Source organism: Salmo salar, chromosome 19 (assembly GCF_965601325.2).
Source record: "Salmo salar chromosome 19, fSalSal1, whole genome shotgun sequence".
Lineage (NCBI taxonomy): Eukaryota > Metazoa > Chordata > Actinopteri > Salmoniformes > Salmonidae > Salmo > Salmo salar.
The window spans coordinates 84627985-84650800 of NC_138309.1; the positions used below are offsets into that span (position 1 = coordinate 84627985).

Here is a 22816-nt window from a genome sequence, read left to right on the forward strand (position 1 = left end):
TCAGACTAGGGAATGCCCTTAACTGAGTCAATATGTTGACAACTTTCCCTATTTCCACAAACCCCTTAATTGTCCATTGTGTCATTACTCAGATATGACCTAAAAACACCTAGAGTGTTTTAGATGAAACTGTGGGAAGTTTCCTCTGTTTCACATTTCGGGGGTAAAGCACACTCGATCTACGGTTTGGTTTGTTATTCCCCTTGAATTGGGAAAGCAAAACTTTGTTTTTTCAAAGAGGAATGTCTTTCAGAGAGCAGTTTTTGTATGTTATCTCTATTTATCCCTATCAGACTCCAGTATTTATACCTGTCAGACTCCAGTATTTATCCCTGTCAGACTCCAGTATTTATCCCTGTCAGACTCCAGTATTTATCCCTGTCAGACTCCAGTATTTATCCCTGTCAGACTCCAGTATTTATCACTATCAGACTCCAGTTTTTATCTCACAGTAACCGGCTCCAGTATTTATCCCTGTCAGACTCCAGTATTTATCCCTGTCAGACTCCAGTATTTATCACTATCAGACTCCAGTTTTTATCTCACAGTAACCGGCTCCAGTATTTATCCCTGTCAGACTCCAGTATTTATCCCTGTCAGACTCCAGTATTTATCCCTGTCAGACTCCAGTATTTATCACTGTCAGACTCCAGTATTTATCCCTGTCAGACTCCAGTATTTATCCCTGTCAGACTCCAGTATTTATCCCTGTCAGACTCCAGTATTTATCCCTGTCAGACTCCAGTATTTATCCCTGTCAGACTCCAGTATTTATCCCTGTCAGACTCCAGTATTTATCACTGTCAGACTCCAGTATTTATCCCTGTCAGACTCCAGTATTTATCCCTGTCAGACTCCAGTATTTATCCCTGTCAGACTCCAGTATTTATCCCTGTCAGACTCCAGTATTTATCCCTGTCAGACTCCAGTATTTATCCCTGTCAGACTCCAGTAATTATCCCTGTCAGACTCCAGTATTTGTCCCTGTCAGACTCCAGTATTTGTCCCTGTCAGACTCCAGTATTTATCCCTGTCAGACTCCAGTATTTATCCCTGTCAGACTCCAGTATTTATCCCTGTCAGACTCCAGTATTTATCACTATCAGACTCCAGTTTTTATCTCACAGTAACCGGCTCCAGTATTTATCCCTGTCAGACTCCAGTATTTATCCCTGTCAGACTCCAGTATTTATCACTATCAGACTCCAGTTTTTATCTCACAGTAACCGGCTCCAGTATTTATCCCTGTCAGACTCCAGTATTTATCCCTGTCAGACTCCAGTATTTATCCCTGTCAGACTCCAGTATTTATCACTGTCAGACTCCAGTATTTATCCCTGTCAGACTCCAGTATTTATCCCTGTCAGACTCCAGTATTTATCCCTGTCAGACTCCAGTATTTATCCCTGTCAGACTCCAGTATTTATCCCTGTCAGACTCCAGTATTTATCCCTGTCAGACTCCAGTATTTATCACTGTCAGACTCCAGTATTTATCCCTGTCAGACTCCAGTATTTATCCCTGTCAGACCCCAGTATTTATCCCTGTCAGACTCCAGTATTTATCCCTGTCAGACTCCAGTATTTATCCCTGTCAGACTCCAGTAATTATCCCTGTCAGACTCCAGTATTTGTCCCTGTCAGACTCCAGTATTTGTCCCTGTCAGACTCCAGTATTTATCCCTGTCAGACTCCAGTATTTATCCCTGTCAGACTCCAGTATTTATCCCTGTCAGACTCCAGTATTTATCACTATCAGACTCCAGTTTTTATCTCACAGTAACCGGCTCCAGTATTTATCCCTGTCAGACTCCAGTATTTATCCCTGTCAGACTCCAGTATTTATCACTATCAGACTCCAGTTTTTATCTCACAGTAACCGGCTCCAGTATTTATCCCTGTCAGACTCCAGTATTTATCCCTGTCAGACTCCAGTATTTCAAACCTGGTCATTGTCTCCAAGTTACCGCCCGACCTGAACGTCTCTGAACAAGGATGACTGAATTTTAAAAAATGTTTTTTTTTAAGGTAGGCTATACAGACATTGGTCTCTAAAGTCACTTGTTATTCAATTAAGCGGCACATCTATCTTGTCAACACCCACAAAGCCTTAGCGGCCCGCTGGCTGACCCGACCCCACACTTCAGTCCCCATCTAAAGGCAGAGATCGGGTTGTTTTTATTAACCGGAGAGAAACCTCATTTCTTTCAATCTAATCTCTGCAAAGCCAAATCCCTTTTGACACAGTGATTCAGAAAACAATCCACTTGTTCTGCTGTGCGTTTGCTTGTGTGGAGATTTCCAGTGATGGTGTGTTTCCACACTTTTACTGTGTGTGAATGAGCAGAAGGCAAGTATTGTTACTGTACAAGTGGGAAAGACTTGGCCAACCGCCCACGGCATGTCTACAGAACCATCATGTAGAAACTGTATTTCTATCATATTGATTTGACGCAGACATTGATTCCTAGTTCCCTTAATTTTATGTTACGGTCGACCCTGCAGGTTCATGTCATGTTATGGTCGACCCTAAACCTTCATGTCATGTTATGGTCGACCCTGCAGGTTCATGTTATGTTATGGTCGACCCTGCAGGTTCATGTCATGTTATGGTCGACCCTAAACCTTCATGTCATGTTATGGTCGACCCTGCAGGTTCATGTTATGTTATGGTCGACCCTGCAGGTTCATGTCATGTTATGGTCGACCCTGCAGGTTAGTTTTATGTTACGGTCGACCCTACACCTTCATGTTATGTTATGGTCGACCCTACACCTTCATGTTATGTTACGGTCGACCCTACACCTTCATGTTATGTTACCGTCGACCCTACAGGTTAGTTTTATGTTACGGTCGACCCTACACCTTCATGTCATGTTACGGTCGACCCTGCAGGTTCATGTTATGTTATGGTCGACCCTGCAGGTTCATGTCATGTTATGGTCGACCCTAAACCTTCATGTCATGTTATGGTCGACCCTGCAGGTTCATGTCATGTTATGGTCGACCCTGCAGGTTCATGTTATGTTATGGTCGACCCTGCAGGTTCATGTCATGTTATGGTCGACCCTAAACCTTCATGTCATGTTATGGTCGACCCTGCAGGTTCATGTCATGTTATGGTCGACCCTGCAGGTTCATGTCATGTTATGGTCGACCCTACACCTTCATGTTATGTTACGGTCGACCCTACACCTTCATGTTATGTTACGGTCGACCCTGCAGGTTCATGTTATGTTAGTCGACCCTACAGGTTAGTTTTATGTTACGGTCGACCCTACACCTTCATGTTATGTTACAGTCGACCCTACACCTTCATGTTATGTTACGGTCGACCCTACACCTTCATGTTATGTTACGGTCGACCCTACACCTTCATGTTATGTTACGGTCGACCCTGCAGGTTCATGTTATGTTACGGTCGACCCTGCAGGTTCATGTTATGTTATGGTCTACCCTACACCTTCATGTTATGTTACGGTCGACCCTGCAGGTTCATGTTATGTTATGGTCGACCCTACACCTTCATGTCATGTTACGGTCGACCCTACACCTTCATGTTATGTTACAGTCTACCCTAAACCTTCATGTCATGTTATGGTCGACCCTACAGGTTAATTTTGTGTTACGGTCGACCCTACACCTTCATGTTATGTTACGGTCGACCCTACACCTTCATGTTATGTTACGGTCGACCCTACACCTTCATGTTATGTTACGGTCGACCCTACAGGTTAGTTTTATGTTACGGTCGACCCTACAGGTTAGTTTTATGTTACGGTCGACCCTACAGGTTAGTTTTATGTTACGGTCGACCCTACACCTTCATGTTATGTTACAGTCGACCCTACACCTTCATGTTATGTTACAGTCGACCCTACACCTTCATGTTATGTTACGGTCGACCCTACACCTTCATGTTATGTTACAGTCTACCCTACACCTTCATGTTATGTTACGGTCGACCCTACACCTTCATGTTATGTTAGTCGACCCTACACCTTCATGTTATGTTACAGTCGACCCTACACCTTCATGTTATGTTATGGTCGACCCTACAGGTTAATTTTGTGTTACGGTCGACCCTACACCTTCATGTTATGTTACGGTCGACCCTACAGGTTAGTTTTATGTTACGGTCGACCCTACAGGTTAGTTTTATGTTACGGTCGACCCTACATCTTCATGTTATGTTACGGTCGACCCTACACCTTCATGTTATGTTACGGTCGACCCTACAGGTTAGTTTTATGTTACGGTCGACCCTACATCTTCATGTTATGTTATGGTCGACCCTACAGGTTAATTTTATGTTACGGTCGACCCTACACCTTCATGTTATGTTACGGTCGACCCTACAGGTTAGTTTTATGTTACGGTCGACCCTACAGGTTAGTTTTATGTTACAGTCGACCCTACACCTTCATGTTATGTTACGGTCGACCCTACACCTTCATGTTATGTTACGGTCGACCCTACAGGTTAGTTTTATGTTACGGTCGACCCTAAACCTTCATGTTATGTTACAGTCTACCCTACACCTTCATGTTATGTTACGGTCGACCCTACACCTTCATGTTATGTTACAGTCGACCCTACACCTTCATGTCATGTTATGGTCGACCCTACAGGTTAATTTTGTGTTACGGTCGACCCTAAACCTTCATGTTATGTTACGGTCGACCCTACACCTTCATGTTATGTTACGGTCGACCCTACACCTTCATGTTATGTTACGGTCGACCCTACACCTTCATGTTATGTTACAGTCGACCCTACACCTTCATGTTATGTTACGGTCGACCCTACACCTTCATGTTATGTTACGGTCGACCCTACACCTTCATGTTATGTTACGGTCGACCCTACACCTTCATGTTATGTTACAGTCGACCCTACACCTTCATGTTATGTTACGGTCTACCCTACACCTTCATGTTATGTTACGGTCGACCCTACACCTTCATGTTATGTTACGGTCTACCCTACAGGTTAATTTTGTGTTACGGTCGACCCTACACCTTCATGTTATGTTACGGTCGACCCTACAGGTTAGTTTTATGTTACGGTCGACCCTACACCTTCATGTTATGTTACGGTCTACCCTACACCTTCATGTTATGTTACGGTCGACCCTACACCTTCATGTTATGTTACGGTCGACCCTACACCTTCATGTTATGTTACGGTCGACCCTACACCTTCAGTGTTATGTTACGGTCGACCCTACACCTTCATGTTATGTTACAGTCGACCCTACACCTTCATGTTATGTTACGGTCGACCCTACACCTTCATGTTATGTTACGGTCGACCCTACAGGTTAGTTTTATGTTACGGTCGACCCTACAGGTTAGTTTTATGTTACGGTCGACCCTACAGCTGCGGGATATGGCAGATATATTTTATAACCTCTTTGATGCAGTTCTCTATGCAGGCATCTAACTGCACATAAAAGCTAGCTCTCTACATGAAATGTAATTTCCTTGAAATGCTATCGGATTGCTGTTTCTTTACAGCATATTCGATGATTTCATAAAAGAGTCTCCAGCGCCTACACTGTCTGCATACTCAATGTCTCCCAGGAATGTTGGAGCAGAATACATGATTTTTTTTTTTTGGACAGAGGAAGGTGAATATGAATAGTAGTGGTTGATGGATTTTTCACGTGTAATGCCAACACCTCGGCTTTCAGATATGGTTTGTATCTGAGTGGCACTGAAGACGTGTCTTACATACCCTCTTTAATGCAAGGGATTGAAGTTGAAGGGTGACACCAAGTTTAGTGATACTGTCAGTATAGACTTAGAACCAGTCCTGTGCGGGTTTGAATCTACTTCAGAGGATGTCACCGTTCACACATGGAAGAATGAATAGGTTTCACTTAGAGTTCAGAACTGTGGGTTTACTACTATAATAAATGAGAAATGAATTAATACATTTGAAGTAGTATCAAAGCACAGTCTAAAAAAATTACCTATACTTGAAGTGATCCATTTTTGCTCTAGTAAGTTACCCAAAAGTACATCAGTTCAGGAATGCTATCATATGTGTTCTCTCTAGGTTTTCTGTATGGATGTGTATGCTGATGGAAGTATTGAAAGTGTCACGAAGGTTGTGTGTGGTGTGTTCTGGGAATGTTCTCGATTTGCTAGGATGTACAGAACCTTCAGAAAGTATTCACACCCCTTGACTTTTTACATATTTTGACAAAGTGAAAAGTGTATTTTTATTTTTTATGTTTGCATATGTATTAAAAATTTAAAAACAAAAATACCTTATTTACATAAGTATTCAGACCCTTTGCTATGAGACTCGAAATTGAGCTCAGGTGAATCCTGTTTCCATTGATCATCCTTGAGATGTTTTCTACAACTTGATTGGAGTCCACCTGTGGTAAATTCAATTGATTGGACATGATTTGGAAAGGCACACACCTGTCTATATAAGGTCCCACAGTTGACAGTGCATGTCAGAGCAAAAACCAAGCCATGAGGTGGAAGGAATTGTCCATAGAGCTCTAAAACAGGTTTGTGTCAAGACACAGATCTGGGGAAGGGTATCAAAACATTTCTGCAGCATTGAAGGTCCCCAAGAACACAATGGCCTCCATCATTCTTAAATGGAAGAAGTTTGGAACCACCAAGACTCTTCCTAGAGCTGGCCGCCCTGCCAAACTGAGCCATCGGGGGAGAATGGCCTTGGTCACGGAGGTGACCAAGAACCCGATGGTCACTCTGACAGAGCTCCAGAGTTCCTCTGTGGAGATGGGAGAACCTTCCAGAAAGACAACCATCTCTGCAGCACTCTAACAATCAGGCCTTTATGGTAGAGTGGCCAGACATAAGCCACTCCTCAGTAAAAGGCAGATGACAGCCCGATTGGAGATTGTCAAAAGGCACCTAAAGACTCTCAGACCATGAGAAACAAGATTCTCTGGTCTGATGAAACCAAGATTGAACTCTTTGCCCTCAATGCCAAGCATCACGTCTGGAGGAAACCTGGCACCATCCCTACGGTGAAGCATGGTGGTGGCAACATCATTCTGTGGGGATGTTTTTCAGCGGCAGGGACTGGGAGACTTGGATCGAGGGAATGATGAACGCAGCAAAGTGTAATTAATAACTTGCTCAAAGGGATAGTCAGTGTCTGTTTATTTTTATTTTTTTTACCAATGTACCAATAGATGTCCTTTGCGAAGCATAGAAAACCTCCCTGGTCTTTGTGGTTGAATCTTTGTTCGACTGAGGGCCCTTACAAAAAATTGTATGTGTGGGGTGAGGTAGTGATCAATTAATACATACATTTATAATTAGTACGTTTTGTTATCTGTTTTAACAAACCTTTTTTTATTTTTTTCTTTTCTTATTTATATATTGTATATTGTTTCTTTTGTGTGGTTTTCATATCAGCCCTTATCAGCTCTTGGGCTTCCAACAACACCTCCACATTAGTGCAAAAAATAAATACATGTAAATAGTTAATTGTTAATCACTTTTATTGCACACAGAGTTCATCTAACTTATTATGTGACTTGTTAAGCACATTTTTTTTACTCCTGAACTTATTTAGGCCATAACAAAGAGGTTGAATACTTATTGACTCAAGACATTTCAGCTTTTCATCATTCATTCATTTGTAAACATTTCTAAAAACATAATTCCACTTTGACGTTATGTGGTATGGGTATTGTGTGTAGGACAATTTTTTGTTGTTGTTGAATTTATCAATTTGAAATTCAGGCTGTAACAACAAACTGTGGAAAAAGCCACTGTATGTATGTGCCTGTCCTCTCCAGATGGCCTCTGGCTCTGTCGCTGTCCTCTGGAGGAACTCTCCCTTCATTCCTGGAGGCTGTTATCATGAACTCATCTGTTACTGCTATTCCCTCCAAAAACAAGCAGTCGGACTCAAACACACTGCCACTTCTTCTGTGGTAGTTAACCAGCGGGGATCTCAGCTCAGAGGGCAACAAGGCTTTAGTCACTATGGCTGTGAGACTGTACAAAGCTGATCTTATGCCCAGACGAATGAATATCATACACACAGCCTATCTCTTTAAAATGTTTCCCTTCATAGTGTTGATAGTTGTCTAGAAGATGGTATTTAGCCTTTTCTTTCTGTTTCAGGGTTTGAGCTCTTCTCTCGTTCTCCCGCCTCATATTGCAGCCAGGTATCAAACCCCCAGGCAGTGCCCTTTGGACTTTGCTTTATGAGTGAGCAGTGTAGGGAATGCAGCTAAGATTAAACACGACTACAGTGCCTTGCAAAAGTATTCACCCCCTGTCACGATTGTCGTAAGAACATTCAGACCAAAGCGCAGCGTGAAATCGGTTCGACATTTTAAACAATAAACGAACAAACGAAACGTGACGTTCTGGAGTGCTCACAGGCAACTACACAAAAACAAAACAAGATCCCACAAAACACAGTGGGGAAATGGCTGCCTAAATATGATCCCCAATCAGAGACAACGATAAACAGCTGCCTCTGATTGGGAACCATACCAGGCCAACATAGAAATGAAACAACCTAGATCACCCACCCTAGTCACACCCCGACCTAACCAACATAGAGAATAAAAGGCTCTCTATGGTCAGGGAGTGACACCCCCCTTGGCGTATTTTCTATTTTGTTGCATTACAACCTGTAATTTAAATGGATTTTTATTAGGATTTCATGTAATGGACAAACACAACATAGTCCAAATTGGTGAAGTGAAATTAAAAAAATATCTTGTTTAAAACCTCACTAGGGTAGGGGGCGCTATTTTCACCTCCGGATGAAAAGCGTGCCCAAGGTAAACTGCCTGCTACTCAGGCCCAGAAGCTAGGATATGCATATAATTAGTAGATTTAGATAGAAAACACTCCAAAGTTTCTAAAACTGTTAAAATAATGTCTGAGTATAACATAACTGAAATGGCAGGCGAAAACCTGAGGAAAATCCATCCAGGAGGTGCCATTACCTTAAAATGGCTGTTTTTCCAATGAAAGCCTATCCACCATTTAAAGGGATAGGAGCCAGATTCCGTTCCCTATGGCTTCCACTAGTTGTGAACAGTCTTTATACATTGTTTCAGGCTTTTATTCTAAATGAGGGAGAATGACCACATTGAGTGAGTGGACCCTGGGATGTCCTCAGAGCTGGTTCCTGCGCACGACCGAGAGCACGCCTTTCTTGTTTTTCTTTTATATTGACGAAGCTTTTGTCCAGTTGAAATATTATTGATTATTTAGGCTAAAAACAACCTGAGGATTGATTATAAACATCGTTTGACATGTTTCTACGAACTTTACTGATACCATTTGGAATTTTCGTCTGCCCGTTGTGACTGCATTTGAGCCATTGGATTACTGAACAAAACACGCCAACAAAATTGAGTTTTTTTGGATATAAAGAGGGAATTTATCGAACAAAACTAACATTTATTGTGTAACATGGAGTCTTGTGAGTGCAACCATACGAAGATCATCAAAGGTAAGTGATTAATTTTATTGCTATTTTGGACTTTCGTGACTAATCTACTTGGCTGGTAACTGTGTGCTGAGCGCTGACCTCAGATAATCACATGGTTTGCTTTCGCCGTAAAGCCTTTTTGAAATCTGACACAGCGGCTGGATTAACAAGAAGTTAAGCTTTATTTTGATGTATAACACATTTTCAAGAATGTTAAATATTTGAATTGAGTATTTTTGAGTTTCGCACTCTGCAATTTCACTGGATGTTGGCCACGTGGGACGGTAGCGTCCCACACCCCCTAGAGAGGTAAAAAAAATCAAAAGAAATCTCAAATGAAAAGTGGTGGGTGTATATGTATTCACCACCTTTGTTATTAAGCTCCTAAATAATATCTGGTGCAACCAATGACCTTCAGAATTCACAATTAATAAAATAAAGTCCACCTGTGTGCAATCTAAGTGTCACATGACCTGTCACATGATCTCAGTATATATACACCTGTTCTGAAAGCCCCTAGAGTCTGCAACACCACTGAGCAAGGGGCACCATTAAGCAAGCGGCACTATGAAGACAAAGGAGCTCTCCAAACAGGTCAGGGACAAAGTTTTGAAGAACAGATCAGGGTTGGGTTATAAAAAAATATATGAAACTTTGAACATCCCACAGAGCACCATTAAATTCATTATTAAAAAATGGAAAGAATATGGCACCACAACAAACCTGCCAAGAGAGGGCCGCCCACCAAAACTCACGGAGCAGGCAAGGAGGGCATTAATCAGAGAGGCAACAAAGAGATCAAAGATAACCCTGAAGGAGCTGCAAAGCTCCACAGCGGAGATTGGACTATCTGTCCATAGGACCACTTTAAGCCAAACACTCCACAGAGCTGGGCTTTACGGAAGAGTGGCCTGAAAAAAGCCATTGCTTAAAGGAAAAAAGTAAGCAAACATGTTTGGTGTTTGCCAAAAGGCATGTGGGAGACTCCCCAAACATATGGAAGTAGGTTCTCTGGTCAGATGAGACCATTTTAGGAGCTTTTTGGCCATCAAGGAAAACGCTATGGCTGGCGCAAACCCAACACCTCTCATCACCCCGACAACACCATCCACACAGTGAAGCATGGTGGTGGCAGCATCATGCTATGGGTATGTTTTTCATCGGCAGGGACTGGGAAACTGGTCAGAATTGAAGGAATGATGAGTGGCACTAAATACGGGAATATTCTTGAGGGAAACCTGTTTCAGTCTTCCAGAGATTTCAGACTAGGACGGAGGTTCACCTTCCAGCAGGACAATGACCCTAAACATACTGCTAAAGAAACACTCGAGTGGTTTAAGGGGAAGCATTTAAATGTCTTGGAATGGCCTAGTCAAAGCCCAGACCTCAATCCAAATGAGAACCTGTGGTATGACTTAAAGATTGCTGTACACCAGCGGAACCCATCCAACTTGAATGAGCTGGAGCAGTTTTGCTTTGAAGAATGGGCAAAAATCCCAGTGGCTAGATGTGCCAAGCTTATAGAGACCTACCCCAAGACACTTGCTGAAAAGGATGGCTCTACAAAGTATTGACTTTAGGGGGGTGAATAGTTATGCACGCTCAAGTTTTCTGTTTTATTGTCTTATTTGTTGTGTTACACAATAAAAACATATTTTGCATCTTCAAAGTGGTAGGCATGTTGTGTAAATCAAATGATACAACCCCCCCAAAAAAATCTATTTTAATTCCAGGTTGTAAGGCAACAAAATAGGAAAAATGCCAAGGGGGGTGAATACTTTCGCAAGCCACTGTCTATGCTGTATCCTGTCACTATGCCTGTCTTTCCTTTCTAGTGGGCTTGAAAAGGTCACAGGCATGATAATGAAGTATACTATAGCCATCTTGTGAAATGCTCACACACCTTAATCAGCTTCAAAATGGATGTCAATTCAATGAGACATTGATGTTTTTGCTGAATGTTGAGTAACACTTTACTTGACACCCAGCGTCATAGTACATTACGACACGGTCATAACCTGTCATAACATGGTCATAACACTGACATGACACATATATTTAGAACTGGTATGACATATATTGCATTATATTATGGCTGGTTATGACACCTACATAAGAGTGTCAAAACCCACAAAACCTAATGTACCACAAAACATTCCATTACATTATATAACAGTTTATGAAATTGACCATATTAAATTATCATTGTAATTGCACACACATTGATGCCCTGTTGCTGATGACTGGGATGAATGCAGGAGCAGATTTCAGGAGCAGGACAAAACACCCTCTTTTTCACTGATGACCGATATAACAGCATGTACGTGATTGGCCTATCTGGCTGATATGATTATGACGGTCATAACGCTTCTTGACAGTGTCACAAAGTGTATTTTCTACAAGTTATTTAAAATATGATGATGAAAAAAACATGATTGTAAAAAATTCATTACAACAATAACAAAGGACTTAAGAAATTAACTTTCAAAATGAAAGGAAACTTCTTGGCAGGGAAAAACACATTGGAATAAATGTGGGTTTTGACACTTTTATGTAGGTGTCATAATCGGCCATAAAATAACACAATATGTCACAACAGGTCTAAATATATGTGTCATGTCAGTGTTATGACCATGTTATGACAGGTTATGACCGTGTCATAACGTGTTATGACGCTTGGTGTCAAGTAAAGTGTTACCGAATCTTGTAATGCACCTAAGACTAATTCTGACTGAACCAGGGTTCTAGAGAATAAGCCTTATGTCAAATGTCGACCTTGACTAACACGGCCATCTGTAGCTCAGTTGGTAGAGCATGACACTCCAGGATAGTGTGTTCGATTCCCAGCTGGCACTCGTATGTAAAATGTCTACCCGCATGACTGTAAGTCGCGTTTGGATAAAAGCGTCTGCTAAAATGTCATATATTATTTGTGTAACGTTGTGCGTCTCCCTCTGTTGCTGTCTCTCTCTCCAGGCTACGGACAAGAGGAAAGCTCTGGAGGAGACCAAAGCCTACACAACCCAGTCCCTGGCCAGCGTGGCATACCAGATCAATGCCTTAGCCAACAATGTGCTGCAGCTGCTGGACATCCAGGCCTCACAGATGTGCCGAATGGAGTCCTCAATCAATCACATCTCTCAGGTCAGGACACACTCTGAGTCTCTCTTGCTTTTCTCAAACACACACATACACATCCACAGCTGTGGTGAATCAACCACTTCTCTCAGGCCAGGACACGTGGACATCCCCACCCACCAAACCACAGTTCAACTTGAAGAGCTGACATAGAAATAGACTTCCAGTTTATTTTCTCTTAGTCCATGTACAGCGTGTCTTTCTGCAGTGACTATGGTGCCTTTATAACTGTGTGCCTGACTGTGTGACTGACTGTGTGCCTGACTGTGTGTTCGTATGAAGGACCGATTCTCTGCGCCTCCATGCACTCTCTCTGTTTCTCTCTCTTTCCCACACACACACCCACACACCAGGGTTTCTTTTAGGAACATTTTGGCGGCGGACAACGTGACCGACAAAATATACATTTACCGGGAGAAATTTACCGGACATATGACAAACTTACTGGACATATGACAAATTTACAAATATGACAAATTTACCGGACATATGACAAACTTACTGGACATATGACAAATTTACTGGACATATGACAAATTTACCGGACATATGACAAACTTACTGGACATATGACAAATTTACCTGACATATGACAAATTTACTGGACATATGACAAATTTACTGGACATATGACAAATTTACAAATATGACAAATTTACCTGACATATGACAAATTTACAAATATGACAAATTTACCTGACATATGACAAACTTACTGGACATATGACAAATTTACTGGATATTTGAGAAATTTACCGGACATATGACAAATTTACCGGACATATGACAAATTTACCGGACATATGACAAATTTACCTGACATATGACAAATTTACTGGACATTTGAGAAATTTACCTGACATATGACAAATTTACTGGACATTTGAGAAATTTACCTGACATATGACAAATTTACAGGACATTTGAGAAATTTACCGGACATATGAAAATGTACCTGAAATATGAGAGATTTAGTGGACATATGAGAAATTTACAGGACATATGAGAAATTTACAGGACCTCCAAATGCATTGGGTGCGTACCACATTAGGGAATCCACCCACGATGCTCAAAAATCACATTTAGATTATTGTAATTCATCTCATCAGAATAGAAATTAGCCTGTAAAGTTGTAATCAAATAAAGTAAACTAACATGACAGGTTTTATTGAAAAGCAAAACATTACCTGTTGCATCTTCATACCTGAACAGGTCAGGGTTCCATAGCCGCAGGCAGAACAGTTGAAACTGGAGCAGCAGCAAGGCCAGGTGGACTGGGGACAGCAAGGAGTCATCATACCAGGTAGTCCTGAGGCATGGTCCTAGGGCTCAGGTCCTCCGAGAGAAAGACAGAAAGAGAGAAAGAGAGAATTAGAGAGAGCATATTTAAATTCACACAGGACACCGGATAAGACAAGAGAAATACTCCAGATGTGACAGACTGACCCTAGCCCCCCGGCACACAAACTACTGCAGCATAAATACTGGAGGCTGAGACAGGAGGGATCAGAAGACACTGTGGCCCCATCCGATGATACCCCCGGACAGGGCCAAACAGGCAGGATATAACCCCACCCACTTTGCCAAAGCACAGCCCCCACACCACTAGAGGGATGTCTCCAACCACCAACTTACCGTCCTAAGACAAGGCCGAGTATAGCCCACAACGATCTCCGCCATGGCACAACCCAAAGGGGGGGCGCCAACCCAGACAGGAAGACCACGTCAGTGACCACGTCAGTGACTCAACCCACTCAAGTGACTCACCCCTGAAGTCCTGAAGTCCTTAATGAGGAGCTCGTGTCTTCTGTGTGATTCAGAAACACATCTGTCAGTAATGTCCCAGCAGCTTGAGGTTGTCTCGTCCTATGAACGATATTTAGCCTTGGAAGTGTTTTTATTTATTTAACATTTATTTAACTAGGCAAGTCAGTTAAGAACAAATTCTTATTTTACAATGATGGCTTACACCGGCCAAACCCGGGGCGAAACTGGGACAATTGTGCGCCGCCCTATGGGGCTCCCAATCACGGCCGGATGTGATACAGCCTGGATTCGAACCAGTGACACCTCTTGAACTGAGATGCAGTGCCTTAGACTGCTACACCATTATTTTGCAAACTATTTTTTTTTGTTATTCTCCCGGACAATTTGGCTATAAACGGTTATAAACAAAAACAACGTGACCCTGATAGATCAGCTCCTAGCCCACAGACCAGGCTCACACTGTTAGTCCAAACTGGGACTCCTAGCCCACAGACCAGGCTCACACTGTTAGTCCAAACTGGGACTCCTCGCCCACAGACCAGCCTCACACTGTTAGTCCAAACTGGGACTCCTCGCCCACAGACCAGCCTCACACTGTTAGTCCAAACTGGGACTCCTAGCCCACAGACCAGCCTCACACTGTTAGTCCAAACTGGGTCTCCTAGCCCACTCCTAGACCAGGCCACAGACCAAGCCACAGACCAGGCCACAGACCAAGCCCAGACCAGGCCACAGACCAGGCCACAGACCAAGCCACAGACCAGGCCACAGACCAGGCCACAGACCAAGCCACAGACCAGGCCACAGACCAGGCCACAGACCAGGCCACAGACCAGGCCACAGACCAAGCCACAGACCAAGCCACAGACCAGGCCACAGACCAGGCCACAGACCAAGCCACAGACCATGCCACAGACCAGGCCACAGACCAGGCCACAGACCAAGCCACAGACCAAGCCACAGACCAGGCCACAGACCAGGCCACAGACCAGGCCACAGACCAGGCCACAGACCAAGCCACAGACCAGGCCACAGACCAGGCCACAGACCAGGCCACAGACCAAGCCACAGACCAGGCCACAGACCAAGCCACAGACCAGGCCACAGACCAGGCCACAGACCAGGCCACAGACCAGGCCACAGACCAAGCCACAGACCAGGCCACAGACCAGGCCACAGTCATTTTGAGCAGGAAAATCCACCAGCTCATCCAATGAAGTCATTAAGGACTTGGAACAAAGGGACTAAGACATGTGGCAGCTCACCATGGACTACAACTGGGAAATGTTGACCAATGTCCCAATCCCCACATCATAATGTAGTCTGGAAATGGTTGACAGTTGTTAATGGAAAGTGGAACAGAGAAGACCCTCCACTGTTTCTATGTTTTCTCTAATGGATCGAGGCAAAGAATGTCCCAATGATATGAGAGAGAGAGAGAAGAGAGAGAGAGAGAGAGAGAGGAGAGAGAGAAGAGAGAGAGAGAGAGAGAGAGAGAGAAGAGAGAAGAGAGAGAAGAGAGAGGAGAGAAAAGAGAGAGAGAGAAGAGAGAGAGAGAAGAGAGAGAAAGATATGGACCATATCAGGTTGTGTCAACACACCTAGGTCCAAAACGCCACTTTATTCCTGTCTCCATGACAACGATCCTTGCCATCCCTGACAATCACGAACCTGCAAAGAGAGAGAAATTGGTTGAACATGTTCACCAGAGAGAACCTAGTCACTCACTGCAGTTGCTGAGCACAGTTTACCATCTGTTTCACTGTATTGACAAATACAGGGTTTTTTCGTCTTTGGTTGCCATAGCCTTTCTGTTTGTATTCATGGAAATATCTGTGTAGTTAGATGAGGGCATTCAGGGTCATGATGGTTCTAGTGTTAATAAAGGGTTTAGTAAACAACCACATTCCTCTGTTAACTCCTACTATTAGTAAACAACACATTCCTCTGTTAACTCCTACTATTAGTAAACAACCATCTCTCAACTCCTACTATTAGTAAACAACCACATTCCTCTGTTAACTCCTACTATTAGTAAACAACCACATTCCTCTGTTAACTCCTACTATTAGTAAACAACTACATTCCTCTGTTAACTCCTACTATTAGTAAACAACCATCTCTCAACTCCTACTATTAGTAAACAACCACATTCCTCTGTTAACTCCTACTATTAGTAAACAACCACATTCCCCTGTTAACTCCTACTATTAGTAAACAACCACATTCCCCTGTCAACTCCTACTATTAGTAAACAACCACATTCCTCTGTCAACTCCTACTATTAGTAAACAACCACATTCCTCTGTCAACTCCTACTATTAGTAAACAACCACATTCCTCTGTCAACTCCTACTATTAGTAAACAACCACATTCCTCTGTCAACTCCTACTATTAGTAAACAACCACATTCCTCTGTTAACTCCTACTATTAGTAAACAACCACATTCCTCTGTTAACTCCTACTATTAGTAAACAACCACATTCCCTCTGTTCAACTCCTACTATTAGTAAACAACCACATTCCTCTGTTAACTCCTACTATTAGTAAACAACCACATTCCTCTGTCAACTCCTACTATTAGTAAACAACCACATTCCCCTGTCAACTCCTACTATTAGTAAACAACCACATTCCTCTGTTAACTCCTACTATTAGTAAACAACCACATTCCCCTGTTAACTCCTACTATTAGTAAACAACCACATTCCTCTGTTAACTCCTACTATTAGTAAACAACCACATTCCCCTGTTAACTCCTACTATTAGTAAACAACCACATTCCTCTGTCAACTCCTACTATTAGTTAACAACCACATTCCTCTGTTAACTCCTACTATTAGTAAACAACCACATTCCCCTGTTAACTCCTACTATTAGTAAACAACCACATTCCTCTGTCAACTCCTACTATTAGTAAACAACCACATTCCTCTGTTAACTCCTACTATTAGTAAACAACCACATTCCTCTGTTAACTCCTACTATTAGTAAACAACCACATTCCTCTGTTAACTCCTACTATTAGTAAACAACCACATTCCTCTGTCAACTCCTACTATTAGTAAACAACCACATTCCTCTGTTAACTCCTACTATTAGTAAACAACCACATTCCTCTGTCAACTCCTACTATTAGTAAACAACCACATTCCCCTGTCAACTCCTACTATTAGTAAACAACCACATTCCTCTGTCAACTCCTACTATTAGTAAACAACCACATTCCTCTGTTAACTCCTACTATTAGTAAACAACCACATTCCTCTGTCAACTCCTACTATTAGTAAACAACCACATTCCTCTGTCAACTCCTACTATTAGTAAACAACCACATTCCTCTGTTAACTCCTACTATTAGTAAACAACCACATTCCTCTGTCAACTCCTACTATTAGTAAACAACCACATTCCTCTGTTAACTCCTACTATTAGTAAACAACCACATTCCCCTGTCAACTCCTACTATTAGTAAACAACCACATTCCTCTGTCAACTCCTACTATTAGTAAACAACCACATTCCTCTGTTAACTCCTACTATTAGTAAACAACCACATTCCTCTGTCAACTCCTACTATTAGTAAACAACCACATTCCTCTGTTAACTCCTACTATTAGTAAACAACCACATTCCCCTGTTAACTCCTACTATTAGTAAACAACCACATTCCTCTGTTAACTCCTACTATTAGTAAACAACCACATTCCTCTGTCAACTCCTACTATTAGTAAACAACCACATTCCCCTGTTAACTCCTACTATTAGTAAACAACCACATTCCTCTGTTAACTCCTACTATTAGTAAACAACCACATCCTCTGTCAACTCCTACTATTAGTAAACAACCACATTCCCCTGTTAACTCCTACTATTAGTAAACAACCACATTCCTCTGTTAACTCCTACTATTAGTAAACAACCACATTCCCCTGTCAACTCCTACTATTAGTAAACAACCACATTCCCCTGTTAACTCCTACTATTAGTAAACAACCACATTCCCCTGTTAACTCCTACTATTAGTAAACAACCACATTCCCCTGTTAACTCCTACTATTAGTAAACAACCACATTCCTCTGTCAACTCCTACTATTAGTAAACAACCACATTCCTCTGTTAACTCCTACTATTAGTAAACAACCACATTCCTCTGTTAACTCCTACTATTAGTAAACAACCACATTCCTCTGTTCAACTCCTACTATTAGTAAACAACCACATTCCTCTGTTAACTCCTACTATTAGTAAACAACCACATTCCTCTGTTAACTCCTACTATTAGTAAACAACCACATTCCTCTGTCAACTCCTACTATTAGTAAACAACCACATTCCTCTGTTAACTCCTACTATTAGTAAACAACCACATTCCTCTGTCAACTCCTACTATTAGTAAACAACCACATTCCCCTGTTAACTCCTACTATTAGTAAACAACCACATTCCTCTGTTAACTCCTACTATTAGTAAACAACCACATTCCTCTGTTAACTCCTACTATTAGTAAACAACCACATTCCTCTGTCAACTCCTACTATTAGTAAACAACCACATTCCTCTGTCAACTCCTACTATTAGTAAACAACCACATTCCTCTGTTAACTCCTACTATTAGTAAACAACCACATTCCTCTGTCAACTCCTACTATTAGTAAACAACCACATTCCTCTGTTAACTCCTACTATTAGTAAACAACCACATTCCCCTGTTAACTCCTACTATTAGTAAACAACCACATTCCTCTGTCAACTCCTACTATTAGTAAACAACCACATTCCCCTGTTAACTCCTACTATTAGTAAACAACCACATTCCTCTGTCAACTCCTACTATTAGTAAACAACCACATTCCTCTGTCAACTCCTACTATTAGTAAACAACCACATTCCTCTGTTAACTCCTACTATTAGTAAACAACCACATTCCCCTGTTAACTCCTACTATTAGTAAACAACCACATTCCTCTGTAACTCCTACTATTAGTAAACAACCACATTCCCCTGTTAACTCCTACTATTAGTAAACAACCACATTCCTCTGTCAACTCCTACTATTAGTAAACAACCACATTCCCCTGTTAACTCCTACTATTAGTAAACAACCACATTCCTCTGTTAACTCCTACTATTAGTAAACAACCACATTCCTCTGTTAACTCCTACTATTAGTAAACAACCACATTCCTCTGTTAACTCCTACTATTAGTAAACAACCACATTCCCCTGTTAACTCCTACTATTAGTAAACAACCACATTCCCCTGTTAACTCCTACTATTAGTAAACAACCACATTCCTCTGTTAACTCCTACTATTAGTAAACAACCACATTCCTCTGTTAACTCCTACTATTAGTAAACAACCACATTCCCTGTTAACTCCTACTATTAGTAAACAACCACATTCCCCTGTAACTCCTACTATTAGTAAACAACCACATTCCTCTGTCAACTCCTACTATTAGTAAACAACCACATTCCTCTGTCAACTCCTACTATTAGTAAACAACCACATTCCCCTGTTAACTCCTACTATTAGTAAACAACCACATTCCTCTGTCAACTCCTACTATTAGTAAACAACCACATTCCTCTGTCAACTCCTACTATTAGTAAACAACCACATTCCCCTCCCTGCCCCTTCAACTCCTACTATTAGTAAACAACCACATTCCTCTGTTAACTCCTACTATTAGTAAACAACCACATTCCTCTGTTAACTCCTACTATTAGTAAACAACCACATTCCTCTGTTAACTCCTACTATTAGTAAACAACCACATTCCTCTGTTAACTCCTACTATTAGTAAACAACCACATTCCCCTGTTAACTCCTACTATTAGTAAACAACCACATTCCTCTGTTAACTCCTACTATTAGTAAACAACCACATTCCTCTGTTAACTCCTACTATTAGTAAACAACCACATTCCCTCTGTTAACTCCTACTATTAGTAAACAACCACATTCCTCTGTTAACTCCTACTATTAGTAGTGGCTATGAATGGTTAGTATAGCATGCCGTTCTCTGTAATGGTGGAGCGAACAATTCATTGGTCATTTGTTAATAGTAGCTGGATTGATGGCTATGAATGATTTGTAGACTCTAGTAGTATGATGTTCTCTCTGTCCCGACGATGTGGATTGATGTCCATGAACGGCGAATCATAATGAAGCGTATCGCTCTGTGTTAATAACTGAGAGTTAGGGCCTCAGTCTTTGTTAATAACAGAGTTAGGGCCTCAGTCTGTGTTAATAACAGAGTTAGGGCCTCAGTCTGTGTTAATAACAGAGTTAGGGCCTCAGTCTGTGTTAATAACAGAGAGTTAGGGCCTCAGTCTGTGTTAATAACTGAGAGTTAGGACCTCAGTCTGTGTTAATAACTGAGAGTTAGGACCTCAGTCTGTGTTAATAACTGAGAGTTAGGGCCTCAGTCTGTGTTAATAACTGAGAGTTAGGACCTCAGTCTGTGTTAATAACTGAGAGTTAGGGCCTCAGTCTGTGTTAATAACTGAGAGTTAGGACCTCAGTCTGTGTTAATAACAGAGAGTTAGGGCCTCAGTCTGTGTTAATAACAGAGTTAGGGCCTCAGTCTGTGTTAATAACAGAGTTAGGGCCTCAGTCTGTGTTAATAACAGAGTTAGGGCCTCAGTCTGTGTTAATAACTGAGAGTTAGGACCTCAGTCTGTGTTAATAACAGAGAGTTAGGGCCTCAGTCTGTGTTAATAACAGAGAGTTAGGGCCTCAGTCTGTGTTAATAACAGAGAGTTAGGGCCTCAGTCTGTGTTAATAACTGAGAGTTAGGACCTCAGTCTGTGTTAATAACAGAGAGTTAGGGCCTCAGTCTGTGTTAATAACAGAGAGTTAGGGCCTCAGTCTGTGTTAATAACAGAGAGTTAGGGCCTCAGTCTGTGTTAATAACAGAGTTAGGGCCTCAGTCTGTGTTAATAACAGAGAGTTAGGGCCTCAGTCTGTGTTAATAACAGAGAGTTAGGGCCTCAGTCTGTGTTAGTAACTGAGAGTTAGGGCCTCAGTCTGTGTTAATAACAGAGAGTTAGGGCCTCAGTCTGTGTTAGTAACAGAGAGTTAGGGCCTCAGTCTGTGTTAGTAACTGAGAGTTAGGGCCTCAGTCTGTGTTAATAACAGAGAGTTAGGGCCTCAGTCTGTGTTAATAACAGAGAGTTAAGTCCTCGGTCTGTGTTAATAACAGAGTTAGGGCCTCAGTCTGTGTTAATAACAGAGAGTTAGGGCCTCAGTCTGTGTTAATAACTGAGAGTTAGGACCTCAGTCTGTGTTAATAACAGAGAGTTAGGGCCTCAGTCTGTGTTAATAACAGAGTTAGGGCCTCAGTCTGTGTTAATAACAGAGAGTTAGGGCCTCAGTCTGTTGCTGTTTTATCACTCTCTCTCTTGTCCAGGGGCAGCAGGTAGCCTAGTGGTTAAAGCGTTGGACTAGCAACTGAAATGTTGCAAGATCGAATCCCCGAGCTGACAAGGTAAAAATGTTGTTCTGCCCCTGAACAAGGCAGTTAACCCACTGTTCCTAGACCGTCATTGAAAATAAGAATTTGTTCTTAACTGACTTGCCCTAGTAAAAGGTAAAATAAAGAGATGGAGCATTCTAAAAAGGGCCCCCTCCCAGCACGTGGATGGACGGGAGATTAGCCCAGCTCACGTGCTGGTGGTGGATGGGAAATTAAGAGGACTGCAGCACATTACAATCTCTTTAAAAGCTGCTGTGTGTGTGTGTGTGTGTGTGTGTGTGTGTGTGTGTGTGTGTGTGTGTGTGTGTGTGTGTGTGTGTGTGCGCTCAGGGTTGGTTGTTCTCAAAACACTACAAGTCCCTTATTTCCCTGGAGATCTCCCCACAGAGGAAGTACTCTAATTCTTGCCATAATTCCCTCAGTCATTTCTGCCGATGCCAGTTTTCCCATGGGACTGTGGCGGTGGAGGGAGGGCTGATGACAGTGATCCTCCTGGGTGTTGTGTTGAGGCCAGGCCTGGCGTCTGGAAGGTTTGGGACGGTTGGCCCATGGTTAGGGAATAGGGAGTGTCCTCCTGGGTGTTGTGTTGAGGCCAGGCCTGGCGTCTGGAAGGTTTGGGACGGTTGGCCCATGGTTAGGGAATAGGGAGTGATCCTCCTGGGTGTTGTGTTGAGGCCAGGCCTGGCGTCTGGAAGGTTTGGGACGGTTGGCCCATGGTTAGGGAATAGGGAGTGTCCTCCTGGGTGTTGTGTTGAGGCCAGGCCTGGCGTCTGGAAGGTTTGGGACGGTTGGCCCATGGTTAGGGAATAGGGAGTGTCCTCCTGGGTGTTGTGTTGAGGCCAGGCCTGGCGTCTGGAAGGTTTGGGACGGTTGGCCCATGGTTAGGGAATAGGGAGTGATCCTCCTGGGTGTTGTGTTGAGGCCAGGCCTGGCGTCTGGAAGGTTTGGGACGGTTGGCCCATGGT

General features: G+C 42.4%; 1 protein-coding gene across 5 annotated transcripts in view; it reads left to right on the forward strand.

Annotated features, from left to right (window-relative positions):
• LOC106579709 (abl interactor 1) overlaps nucleotides 1-22816 on the forward strand; it is a 123452-nt gene that overhangs the window by 17917 nt on the left and 82719 nt on the right. For all 5 annotated transcript variants that reach the window (XM_045702796.2, XM_045702797.2, XM_082966015.1 and 2 more), the window contains exon 2: nucleotides 12435-12602. In XM_045702796.2, the coding sequence (XP_045558752.1) occupies nucleotides 12435-12602 (168 nt within the window). The remainder of the gene's footprint in view (nucleotides 1-12434; nucleotides 12603-22816) is intronic.